Source organism: Myxocyprinus asiaticus, chromosome 48 (genome assembly GCF_019703515.2).
Source record: "Myxocyprinus asiaticus isolate MX2 ecotype Aquarium Trade chromosome 48, UBuf_Myxa_2, whole genome shotgun sequence".
Classification (NCBI taxonomy): Eukaryota; Metazoa; Chordata; class Actinopteri; order Cypriniformes; family Catostomidae; genus Myxocyprinus; species Myxocyprinus asiaticus.
In genome coordinates, this window is record NC_059391.1 from 363,979 (window position 1) to 376,963 (window position 12,985).

At 38.5% G+C, this 12,985-nt stretch overlaps 1 protein-coding gene across 5 annotated transcripts in view; it reads right to left on the minus strand.

Annotated features, from left to right (window-relative positions):
- The window catches only part of LOC127437222 (zinc finger C3H1 domain-containing protein-like), an 86,572-nt gene that overhangs the window by 44,818 nt on the left and 28,769 nt on the right, over positions 1-12,985 (minus strand). For 4 of the 5 annotated variants that reach the window (XM_051692022.1, XM_051692020.1, XM_051692018.1 and 1 more), the window contains 8 exons: positions 9,774-10,068; positions 9,477-9,685; positions 6,220-6,340; positions 5,990-6,045; positions 5,729-5,914; positions 5,478-5,639; positions 5,262-5,399; positions 1,961-2,073 (listed from right to left, as the gene is read on the minus strand). In XM_051692022.1, the coding sequence (XP_051547982.1) occupies positions 1,961-2,073; positions 5,262-5,399; positions 5,478-5,639; positions 5,729-5,914; positions 5,990-6,045; positions 6,220-6,340; positions 9,477-9,685; positions 9,774-10,068 (1,280 nt within the window). The remainder of the gene's footprint in view (positions 1-1,960; positions 2,074-5,261; positions 5,400-5,477; positions 5,640-5,728; positions 5,915-5,989; positions 6,046-6,219; positions 6,341-9,476; positions 9,686-9,773; positions 10,069-12,985) is intronic. The other variant, XM_051692021.1, reaches the window with a different exon arrangement.

Here is a 12,985-nt window from a genome sequence, read left to right on the forward strand (position 1 = left end):
TATTTCCACATAATTCTAACTCAAAAGGAAGATTTTTTTTTTTTGTTACAATTAACAAAAGTCTATTATTCAGCGAGTACATAAAACATGCGTGTTCAAAACCCTTTCCTTGCCCTACCCCAATTCACAATGGTAAGCTTACAATAATGATTTTTATTTTGAGCTGTTGGGTCGGATTTGGCATAAAATCACAGGCTTACTTCATTCATGTTTATGTCATGTCCGCAAGCTCAGAAAAGAAGGACCAGCTACTGTGTGTCATAACTGGGGAAGCTATGGCTAATCAGTCAGTCGCAGTTCAGGACAGCAGTCTTCAGATGGATGGTTAAAAGGAATATCCCAGGCTCAAAACAAGTTAAGCTCAATCAACAGCATTTGTGGCATGATGTTGATTACCATAAATATTAATTTCAACTCGTTCCTCCTTTTCTTTATAAAAAGCAAAAACTGAGGTTACAGTGAGGCACTTACAATGAAAGTGAATGTGGTCAATTTTTGGAGGGTTTAAATACAGAAATGTGAAGCTTATAATTTAATAAAAGCACTTTAATTCTTCTTTTAAAGGAAAAGTTCACTTAAAAATGAATATTCTCTCATTATTCACTTACCCCTGATTGCCATCCCAGATATGTATGACTGTCTTCTCCAGCAGAACACAAATGAAGATTTTTAGAAGATAGAGCTCTGTCAGGTCTTGGAATGCAAGTAAACGGGTGCCAGTACTTTGACGGCCAAAAGTAACATTTAGGCAGCATAAAAGTAATCCACACGACTCCAGTCGATCAATGAATGTCTTCTGAAGCAAAACGATAGGCTTATGTAAGAAACATGTCGATAATTAAAATGTTTTTAACTTTAAATCACCGCTTCCGTCCAGGGCTCTGATGCTGTTTGAAATGGCTGAACTCTCACGCGACATTCGTTATTCTGTTGTAAATAAGCACCGCTTCTGAATTCTCGCGTGAACTCACCGACGCGCTTACGTCATGCGACAGCTACGTGGTGCGTCAACTGCTGGCAGGAAGGGCTTTTTAAAAGTTAATAACGTTTTAATTATTGATTTATTTTTTACACAAACTTATCAGTTTGCTTCAGAAGACAGTCTTTTTACTTTTATGCTGCTTAAATGTGACTTTTGGACTGTCAAAGTGCTGGCACCTGTTCACTTGCATTATAAGGACCTGACAGAGCTCTATCTTCTAAAAATCTTAATTTGTGGTCTGCTGAAGAAAGAAAGTCATACACATCTGGGATGGCATCAGGTTATGTGAATAATGAGAGAATTTTCCTTTTTGGGGGAACTATTCTTTTAAACTCATGTATTAAGTTGTAAAATTGTAAAAATCACACTAAAATCATGTTAACTCACATATTGTTTCTGGCTTGTGGCTATTCTTTTGAAACAGTGAGTATTTTAATGTTTATGGATTCACCCCAATGACTTCCATTGTAAGTGCCTCACTGGAACCAAGATTTTTGCTTCTTTCAAAGAAAAGGAAGGACAAGTCAAAATAAACTTTTGTGGTAATCACTATTATGCCACAAATGTTGTCAATTGAGCATAACTTGTATTGAACTGGAATATTCTTTAACAATTACTTATATTTAATCGATGCATTTAAATTATTGTTAATTCTTATAAATGTAAAACATTTAAACTGCTCAAGTTGATTTATCATTATTTTGTGGCCATGGGAGGTACAGGGTGTTTATAAATGCAGTGTGTTCAAGAACGGGATAAGGGAGAAGCAACAAGGATGGAAACAGGGTGTAAGGAGCTCTGTACATGTGTACGTTTGTGTGTGTGTGTCTCAAATTTACCAGAAATGTAAAAAAGGTGTGTGTAAACTTTGTTTGGAGAGACTGATCTTTTCTTTGATTTCTAATAAACTCTATGCGAGAGAGAAAACCGTACTCCTGATTTTTCCCTAACAGATTCTACCACAACTGTCTGCTTTACCTGCCCATGTCCTCCCTCAGCCGGCGATACTCCATCTTGGCATCAGGCAGTGCTTCTGCACTCTTCACTGGATTGTTCTCCTTCTCTGACAATGAATGCTTAGGTTTGGCTGCCTGAAAACAAAATATAAAAATCAACAGAAAAGTTCTGCAGTCTGAATTTGATCAAACATACAGTGAAAAATCTCGAAAATTGATTGTCTTTTAATTTGATCAGTTAATCTTATCGATCGTCGATTAATTAATTTCAAGACAAATGCGTTCAGTAATTATGACAGCAGACGTTGATAAGGCTGTTTATACAGATATCTGCTGCTAGAGGGTGCTTGCGCGCTGCATGTAATGTCTTATCCAAATCACAGAAGAATAGAGATGGAAATTCCAAATTCATTTCTGTGAACCGGTTCAAAAATACAATTCAGTGTTTTTTTACGTCAGGGTCGGGCAACCTTTTTGACATGGAGTGCCATTTTTTATTTTCCTGGTCAATGGCTGTGCCGACGCCCCCAGTGAGTCCACCTGTGAAAATTTCTGTTTTGCATTTTTCTAATTTATTAGTTTATTTTTCATTAAAAATGATATTATCAGCATCACAGAGCATCTTGCGAAAGTGCTTTCATGAAAGAAAACCTGTCCTTTTGTACAAAATGAGTAAACACAGTTAATGTCACAAATTTGCTTATTTGATTACTGATCACGAAATTGTGTGGAATCTTAAATATTTCTTATGTTACGTCATACACTTGCCAAAATCATGCACGCAAGCAACAGCGAGAGAGAAGCAGTCTATTTTATTTATAAGTTTTTCGCACCTGCATTCCAGTCTACATCTTGATGAAATCCTTCCTCATGATCACGCAGCATTTTCATCAGCTGAATGGGAGGCTAAACACTATTAAAGCGTGACGAGGCTCGTGCTGCGCATACAAGCCATTCGCACATCACAAGCCGAACAACTATTTAGCCCTTTTCTGTGAACTGCACCTGCAAATTCCTAAAACTTTATTTCCAGGTTTAATTTAGATTTTTGAACCCCATGATGTGGGTTTGTTTTCTCTTTTAATCGTTTTATGTAATTTTGAGTGTGACCATGGTTTAAGGAGGGTGTACCTGTATGCTGTGAAATCTCAAGGATTAATAGTGGTGTTTTCCTTACTACATCACATGTTGTTCTGAAAGCAAAAAGAAACAAATGAAACATGGAATGTTGGCTGTCCTCGTCACATTTTAACTTTTTGTTTAGCCTCCCATTCAGCTCATGAAAACATGCTGCGTGAATTTATATAAATAAAATAGTCTACTCCTCCCTCACCGTTGCTGGCATGCCAGTAATTACCCCTCCGCGTGTCAATGCTGGCATGCGTGCCATAGGTTGCAGACCCCTGTTTTACATCATCACGTAATGACGTCACTTGTACATAATTCTAACATCCCGATGTAATTTTTTTCATGCTCAAACATTCAAATAAAGCCGTATGTGAATGCATAATGCTTATTATTACCTTGTATTCAATCAAGTTTTTATAATAAGTGTGTTTATTGTCATCAATGTTTCATTCTGTGATCCTGCATGTCGAATACGTCTGACAAATATTGATTACATCTTGGATTAGTTTCCGACATTAAAGTTTTGCACCTAAAGCACCCAATACAGACACTAACGCACAAACGCGGATATGTTCTACGTGCCTAAAGCATATAAAGAGAATCAACTTACCAAACCATGATTCAGCTTATAACAATTTATAATATAATCTGCATGCACAATAAACAATAGTAAAAGTAATTAACATCTCTCGACTGAAAAGCTTTTTTGCACGTTTTAATAAAAATGTTGTTGTTTTTTTTTTTTTTTTTTTTAAGTAGTCATAAGCATATTTCCAGTGCATTTTGTTTGTCATTAAAGAAACGTACATTTCACCCATGGCTCATTCAAGTCCTTGGTTCACGCATGCTCATAGTATCAGCATCTCTGTAATCCTCTGCAAACTTCCGACAGTTAATTTGACTGGCTCCTTTGTTCAGACATGACCGAAAAGCTGACTTTCAATTCTGCCTGTAGGTTTGATTCCTTTTCATTTCGAACAGGTTCTTTGGTTCAATAACCGGTCTAGTAACTCGTAAGAGCTGCCTAGCCTGTATGAGTCCAACACGTTCATTTCAAACTCGGTCTCAGGCTAAAAGAGTCATCTGCATTTGGTGTGGTTTTAGTATGTTTTTGCTGATACATAACTTAATGAAATTCAGATTTCTTGAAAATATCCATCACATTTAGCTACACAATTCATTAGTCTAATTAAAAAAACACAAACACAGCTAGAAAACTAATATATTATTAATATTTTGTATTAATAGAGTAAAAATTATCATCTACAAATATTTTTTTGAATAATTCAGAAATAACACAGATCAAATCTGTAGGTTTATAAATATTTTATTCGGCTACTGCCATTAACGTCTCAACACATAGTCTTGGTAATCCTCTGCAAACTTTGACAGTTCGTGGGACCAGCTCATTCAGTTCTTTTTGAGTCAGACAGTTGCTGCATAGCCAGAACAAGTACTTCAGCTGTGTGTCTTGCATCATCAACCCAGAACTAAAGTTCGATTCAGTTTGATTTTGTGAATCAGATCGACCGGTTACTTGCTGAGAATCGGCTCAAAAGAATGATTCGTTCAAGAATCGGACATCACTACAGAAGAAGAGCCAAACAGCCACAGATCAGAGATGAAGCGGGCTCAATGTATACAATGTTGGACTTTCTCTATAAATGAACATTAATCTTTTCTGCACACACCATGAAAATACAACATAACAGGCACTGCTGATCTCCTTTGTTTCATCCCAACCTACAATTACATCAGCAATCGCTGGAAAAGCACGAAGACCCATTCAGCTGACATCTCACCAGCACCAGAGAAGCGATAGCCTGTGTTATGTATTCGTTTATGCAGCGTGTTACGATTTGACTTAATTTATAATAAAAAAAAAAGTCCAAAGGTCCGAAATATACCACGATCCACGATGTGAAGTTTTAATGAACTCAAATATGTATACAAGATTTGCATGTGTGTTTTGTGATATTAACAGTTAATGATTAATTGGCTGTTTATTTCCATGATGATCAATTATGAAAATGTCTGAAAATTGACATCCCTAATTTGCATAACATTCATTCTCAACTCTTACGCTCATATTTGACACTTTGATGTCATAGCACTTTTTTTTTTCTGCACTGTTTCGATTTTACATCTCAATCGGTCTTACTGTTCAAGTGCCCTGCATGCCAGTTTCCACACACCTCTACAGTCCTGCGTGCTTCTTTAATCATGGACTCCAGCCCTCCAAACACGATCTGAGAGGTGCTGCAGCTCTCGCCATCAGAGTCACTGTCGTCAGACGCATTCAGACACACCACCACAGTCTTGTGCCGAGGCAACTTTACAAATGAAAAGAGAATTTACAGTTGTGCACATGCCTGACTTTACAACTCTGGGTATTTCACGGCGTCACTCACCACAAACGGGGCATTAGGGGCAGAATGGCCCCGCACAAACTTGAGCGCTCGTGGGTGCGAGATGACGCTGTTGAGGCTGACGGCAGCGAGGTTGTTTCTGGTGTTGGACTGAACCGCTGGTCTCAGAGCAGGAGAGGGTGGACCGCTGCTACTGGATGTGTCCTACAGAGAGAACAGCTCCATCACATCTGAAGCCACACTCGCGTTACATACATTACACACAGAACCCACATCCTGTGGCGCTCATTTACCTCTGCTTTAACAGCGCGCTTGTTTGCCAGAGATTTGAGCAGCTCCTCTCTCAGCAGCATCTCCTCTTCCTCCTCCTCGTCAGCAAACGGAGGCTTCGGCGGCAGCTCCGTTTCATCTGGGGGCGGCAGCGGGGGCAGAGGAGGAGGAGGAGCTGAAAGAACAAACTCCACCTGCTGCCTCAAAACCTGACACATGACAACAGCACATTATCACAAGACAAGAGAATCTGGAGTCGATATGAGATGAGAGGGTTAACATACCTGTCTGAGCGGTGTGGACTCCAGAGGAAACAATGCATCATGTGTCGGTGATGTGGCTACAAAACAATCAAATTCAGATTCATGTTTGAAAGGTGTTTTTTTAGTTAAACTCTACCCGAAAACACTAGATCACAACAATATTTTTCCTGCTGATTTTAGTTGTGTGTAAAGGTGACAAGCATCAGTCAGCAATTGTGTTTCTCATGGAACTAATTACTCGTCTCCAGTACCTGGTGAGTTGGTTTCACTGTCAGTATCCATAGCAACCTCATCATAGTTATCATACTGGTAGAGGTTTCCTGATGTGTCCAGACTCTGTTTAAGCAGTTTCCTCTGATCAGTGTCCGAAGACTGTAAGACATGTCACATAAAAACATCATATTCTTTCATCTCTATCCCTTTAAATTGGATACTAATTTGATGCTGATTTATTAAAATTAGGCGCATATCTCAATATTTGAGATTTGAAAAAAAAAAAAAGAATTCAATATATCAATCAAAATAACAATATACAACAATTATTGCAGATAATTCTAAGACAATACAAAATTGAGGCAGATAAATAATTAGACAATACAAAAAAGTGTCTTAAGTCAGTATTTTGTTTTATTTCCATCTCACTGAACATAAGCCTATCACTGGCCAGCAACAATTCATTCTGCAGTTGAGATCATCAATCTGTCTGAGGTAGACAGAGCTGTTCTCGCATCTTGCATCTGTCTGCGGCATTTTAGTTGGTCTATGTATTAGGGCTGGGCAATACGACTACAAAAAAATATACCTGGAGATTTTTCAGCCTATTGATAAAATTCAATATATAAACTCGGCAAAAAAAGGAACGTCCCTTTTTCAGGAAACTGTATTTTAAAGATAAATTTGTAAAATCCAAATAACTTTACAGATCTTTATTGTAAAGGGTTTACACAATGTTTTCCATGCTTGTTCAATGAACCATAAACAATTAATGAATATGCACCTGTGGAATGGTCATTAAGACATTAACAGCTTACAGACGGTAGGCAATAAAGGTCACAGTTATAAAAACTTAGGACACTAAAGAGACCTTTCTACTGATTCTGAAAAACACCAAAAGAAAGATGCCCAGGGTCCCCGCTCATCTGCGTGAACGTGCCTTAGGCATGCTGCATGGAGGCATGAGGACTGCAGATGTCGCCAGGGCAATAAATTGCAATGTCCATTCTGTGAGACGCCTAAGACAGCGCTACAGAGAGACAAGAAGGACAGCTGATCATCCTCGAAGTTGCAGACCACGTGTAACAACACCTGCACAGTATTGGTACATCCGAATATCACACCTGCGGAACAGGTACAGGATGGCATCAACAACTGCCCGATTTATACCAGGAACGCACAATCCCTCCATCAGTGCTCAGACTGTCCACAATACGCTGGACTGAGGGCTTGTAGGCCTGTTGTAAGGCAGGTCCTTACCAGACATCACTGGCAACAATGTCACCTATGGACACAAACCCACCTTCGCTGGACCAGACAGGACTGGCAAAAAGTGCTCTTCACCGACGAGTCGCGGTTTTGTCTCAACAGGGGTGATGGTCAGACTCGCGTTTATCGTCGAAGGAATGAGCGTTACACCGAGGCCTGTACTCTGGAGCGAGATCGATTTGGAGGTGGAGGGTCCGTCATGGTCTGGGGCGGTGTGCCACAGCATCGTCGGACTGAGCTTGTTGTCACTGCAGGCAATCTCAACTCAACACTGTGCGTTACAGGGAAGACATCCTCCTCCCTCATGTGGTACCCTTCCTGCAGGCTCATCCTGACATGACCTTCCAGCATGACAATACCAGCCTTACTGCTCGTTCTCTGCGTGATTTCCTGCAAGACAGGAATGTCAGTGTTCTGCCATGGCCATCGAAGAGCCCGGATCTCAATCCCATTGAGCACATCTGGGACCTGTTGGATCGGAGGGTGAGGGCTAGGGCCATTCCCCCCAGAAATGTCCGGGAACTTGCAAGTGCCTTGGTGGAAGAGTGGGGTAACATCTCACAGCAAGGACTGGCAAATCTGGTGCATTCCATGAGAAGGAGATGCACTACAGTACTTAATGCAGCTGGTGGCCACACCAGATACTGATTGTTACTTTTGATTTTGACCCCCCCCCCCCCCTTTTTTTTTTCAGGGACACATTATTCCATTTATGTTAGTCACATGTCTGTGAAACTTGTTCAGATTATGTCTTAGTTGTTGAATCTTTAAATGTTCATACAAATATTTACACATGTTTAATTTGCTGAAAATAAAAGCAGTTGAAAGTGAGAGGACATTTCTTTTTTGAGTTTATATATATATATATATATATATATATATATATATGGATATTTAATGCAATTTTAAGTATAGCAAATTTATGGCTTCAAAACGTTTAATGCAAGAAGTAAAGCTCTATTTAAAAGTAATGTTTTCCACACATGAACCCAAGGAAGAATGAGACTTTAATTTAAATGCACCAATACAACAAAATATAGTAATAAAATCAATATTTACCAACAATTATTTTACTAAAAACATTTTTTGTGTAAAAACTACAACTTCACTCACTTTTTGAGACCCGGTCAAGATGAATATTATTATAACACTGAATTATTATCATTAGTTTGAGGATTAGATTTGTTTTATATAATAGTAATATATTTCACACATTTATAATGCACTTTCACCTAGAGCCTTGTAAGAAGACCACAGTTGCACTGTGTATTTTATAGATTTATTCTCCTTACAAGTCTGGAGAAGTGCTGTCATCTCCTTTCCTGTGACACGGTGTTGCGTCTTTACATCTTTATAATAACTTGTAGCAGTTACAAGAAATTGAAATGCGTGAACCTGCAGCAATTTGCTTTCATAATGCACACCAATCACTCCGAGAGCGCTGAAAACATCATGAGCCCTGCAAGTGTACATGGAACAGTGCATCAAATGTTCACTCTGAAGGGCACACAACCTATGTATTTATTTATTTTGTTTAATTAATTATGCAGCCATGCAAGGATGGTGAAATTAGTCTCAAGATGGAGTGTCTTTGAGAAACGTAATGGCCAAACACTAAGCGCTTTAAAATCATTGCGATATTCACAATACTGCTTAATTTTATATCGTCAGCAAAATTGTGGTGATTACATTGTAAATATATGATATATTGCCCAGCCCTACTATGTACATGTATTTGTCAGACACACTTTCAGCAGCTCACTCTCTGTGTCTAACCACTGAGTTTTTAAAACACACTGTCAAGTTAAATGCAGTTCAAAACGTGTCTCGACACCCCTAGTCATATTTAAAGCATTTTTAGTTGGTGGGAGAATTCCTTACTACGGAATTTATGGACTGTCAGGGGGCTTGATTAATTGTCAGTTTCTTTCAACATATTATATTTTTAATACAATTAATCTCACTGAATTAACATGGTAAAATGACAGCCTTGTAATAAAATATGAGACATGGTGAGGACTCTGACCTTGCTGTTCGAGCGACATTTAGATCCCACCAGCTTCATGAAGCGGTTGTACTGCTCATCCTGATTGGATAGATCTCTGATCTTCCGGATTTCATCCTCTCTCTTCTTCCTCTCCTCCTCTTCCTCTTGTTTGTGTCTTTGCTCTACCTGTTCTTGCTGATGCTGCAGTTTCCATGTGCGCAGGCGCTGCTTTCGCCACGCCTGCTTTGCTGTGGTACAACACATGCATGAACTTCGGCAATCTGCTGATTAACTGAGACTGAAACCCTGTCACTGTGTAATATCTGAATTTCTTACTCATGTGAGCAGGTTTCTTTGCTCTGGCCACTGGTTTGGTCTTGTCCGAAGCCGGTTTGGCTGCAGGTCTGGCTCTGTCCTGTGACCTGCACACAGCAGCATTTGCTCTGCTGTTCATCTTGTTCCTGTCGCACGGAGAGCTGCTCTTGTCCTGAGACACTTTGGCAGCTTTTGTGATCTTCTCCCTGCTCTCCTTCAGAACCTGCTGCTCCTTCTGCTGCCACTTCCTGCTGGCCGACTGCAACGCTAAGAGACGCAGCTGCAGCTCCGACACGTCATCCTCTTCCTCCTTCACCTGATTCAGCAACATAAATAAACAACAACACACATCAGAGATGCTATGAGGTTCAGTTGATTTTATACGTTTGCAAAATTTGCAAGATGTACATCATTTCAAAAATAAGAGAGATATAACAAAAAATTGCCTTTTGATTTTTTATGTAGTTGACGCTGAAGGCAACACACTAAGGGGACATAAACTTTTGAACTGGATGATGTGTAGATTGTTATAATTTTGTCTTGTGGGATATATGTAAATATCTGTTATGTAGCTTCTGAAGGGCAGGACTCAATAAAAATAAAAAAACTATAAAACTATAAAACTACTTTTATCTCTTACATTTGTGTAAAATCTGAAAGCACTCAACTGTATACCTGATCTTCTAATCGTGATAATTCCCCTCCAGCTATTTCAGCTCTTCAGACGTGCGTGCAGATTTTATCTGAGTTATCTGAGATTATAGTGTTTTCCTTTGTTTCCTGAAAAATGCACGTGTCGATACTCACAACTAGGATCAGCACTGCAGAGATTGGTCAGACAGACCAATGTGATGACGTTATTTAGTATTGTAAAAATAAATCATAGCAATATCTGTAAATATCTATGTGAATATATATATATATATATATATATATATATATATATATATATATATATATACACACACAGGTGCATCTCAATAAATTAGAATGTCGTGGAAAAGTTCATTTATTTCAGTAATTCAACTCAAATTGTGAAACTCGTGTATTAAATATATTCAATGCACACAGACTGAAGTAGTTTAAGTCTTTGGTTCTTTTAATTGTGATGATTTTGGCTCACATTTAACAAAAACCCACCAATTCACTATCTCAAAAAATTAAAATATGGGTGACATGCCAATCAGCTAATCAACTCAAAACACCTGCAAAGGTTTCCTGAGCCTTCAAAATGGTCTCTCAGTTTGGTTCACTAGGCTACACAATCATGGGGAAGACTGCTGATCTGACAGTTGTCCAGAAGACAATCACTGACACCCTTCACAAGGAGGGTAAGCCACAAACATTCATTGCCAAAGAAGGCTGTTCACAGAGTGCTGTATCCAAGCATGTTAACAGAAAGTTGAGTGGAAGGAAAAAGTGTGGAAGAAAAAAATGCACAACCAACCGAGAGAACTGCAGCCTTATGAGGATTGTCAAGCAAAATCGATTCAAGAATTTGGGTGAACTTCACAAGGAATGGACTGAGGCTGGGGTCAAGGCATCAAGAGCCACCACACACAGACATGTCAAGGAATTTGGCTACAGTTGTCATATTCCTCTTGTTAAGCCACTCCTGAACCACAGACAACGTCAGAGGCGTCTTACCTGGGCTAAGGAGAAGAAGAACTGGACTATTGCCCAGTGTTCCAAAGTCCTCTTTTCAGATGAGAGCAAGTTTTGTATTTCATTTGGAAACCAAGGTCCTAGAGTCTGGAGGAAGGGTGGAGAAGCTCATAGCCCAAGTTGCTTGAAGTCCAGTGTTAAGTTTCCACAGTCTGTGATGATTTGGGGTGCAATGTCATCTGCTGGTGTTGGTCCATTGTGTTTTTTGAAAACCAAAGTCACTGCACCCGTTTACCAAGAAATTTTGGAGCACTTCATGCTTCCTTCTGCTGACCAGCTTTTTAAAGATGCTGATTTCATTTTCCAGCAGGATTTGGCACCTGCCCACACTGCCAAAAGCACCAAAAGTTGGTTAAATGACCATGGTGTTGGTGTGCTTGACTGGCCAGCAAACTCACCAGACCTGAACCTCATAGAGAATCTATGGGGTATTGTCAAGAGGAAAATGAGAAACAAGAGACCAAAAAATGCAGATGAGCTGAAGGCCACTGTCAAAGAAACCTGGGCTTCCATACCACCTCAGCAGTGCCACAAACTGATCACCTCCATGCCATGCCAAATTGAGGCAGTAATTAAAGCAAAAGGAGCCCCTACCAATTATTGAGTACATATACAGTAAATGAACATACTTTCCAGAAGGCCAACAATTCACTAAAAATGTTTTTTTATTGGTCTTATGATGCATTCTAATTTTTTGAGATAGTGAATTGGTGGGTTTTTGTTAAATGTGAGCCAAAATCATCACAATTAAAAGAACCAAAGACTTAAACTACCTCAGTCTGTGTGTATTGAATTTATTTAATACACGAGTTTCACAATTTGAGTTGAATTACTGAAATAAATGAACTTTTCCACGACATTCTAATTTATTGAGATGCACCTGTATATATATATATAGATATATATATATATATATATATATATATATATATATATATATATATATATATATATATATATATATATAAAATGTACAAATTTATTTTGTTTATTTGCAAGAAATAACTTATAATATACATATTACATCTATTGTAACTAAACCATAGCCCTATATTTAAAAGAATTTAAATCTTTATTCAGTCAGTCTTTAAAAGGATGAGCATAAACCAATTCTTAACACCAGACAAAAAAAGAGGTATTTTTAGAAAGTTTCGAATAATTTCTGGATTTTATAAGAGCAAGGACATGCCACCAAAGCAAACAAATCAAAGAAAAGTGCTAACAACTTTTACTGGAATTAAATATATCACTGTACATTATTTCTATTTGCATTATGTCTTTACTCTCCATTTTAAAGTTTTACTTGATTTAAATGTCAGAGATATAAACATACTCAGATAAACGTAACAAATAATTTAATTGTATAGTGATGCGGGTTGCACGATAGCATTAAAGCACTCTTTAAAAGCCTGTGTTCTTACGTGGCCAGGAAACGATGTAAATCATGAAAGATTTCTTAGTATGTAAGAGGGCCAGGTTTACTTTTCTAATGACACAACAGGCAATGCTCTTTAAGTTCTCAGCAATTTTCGAGCACCTACAGATCAATGTATGGAGTTAATGCACGG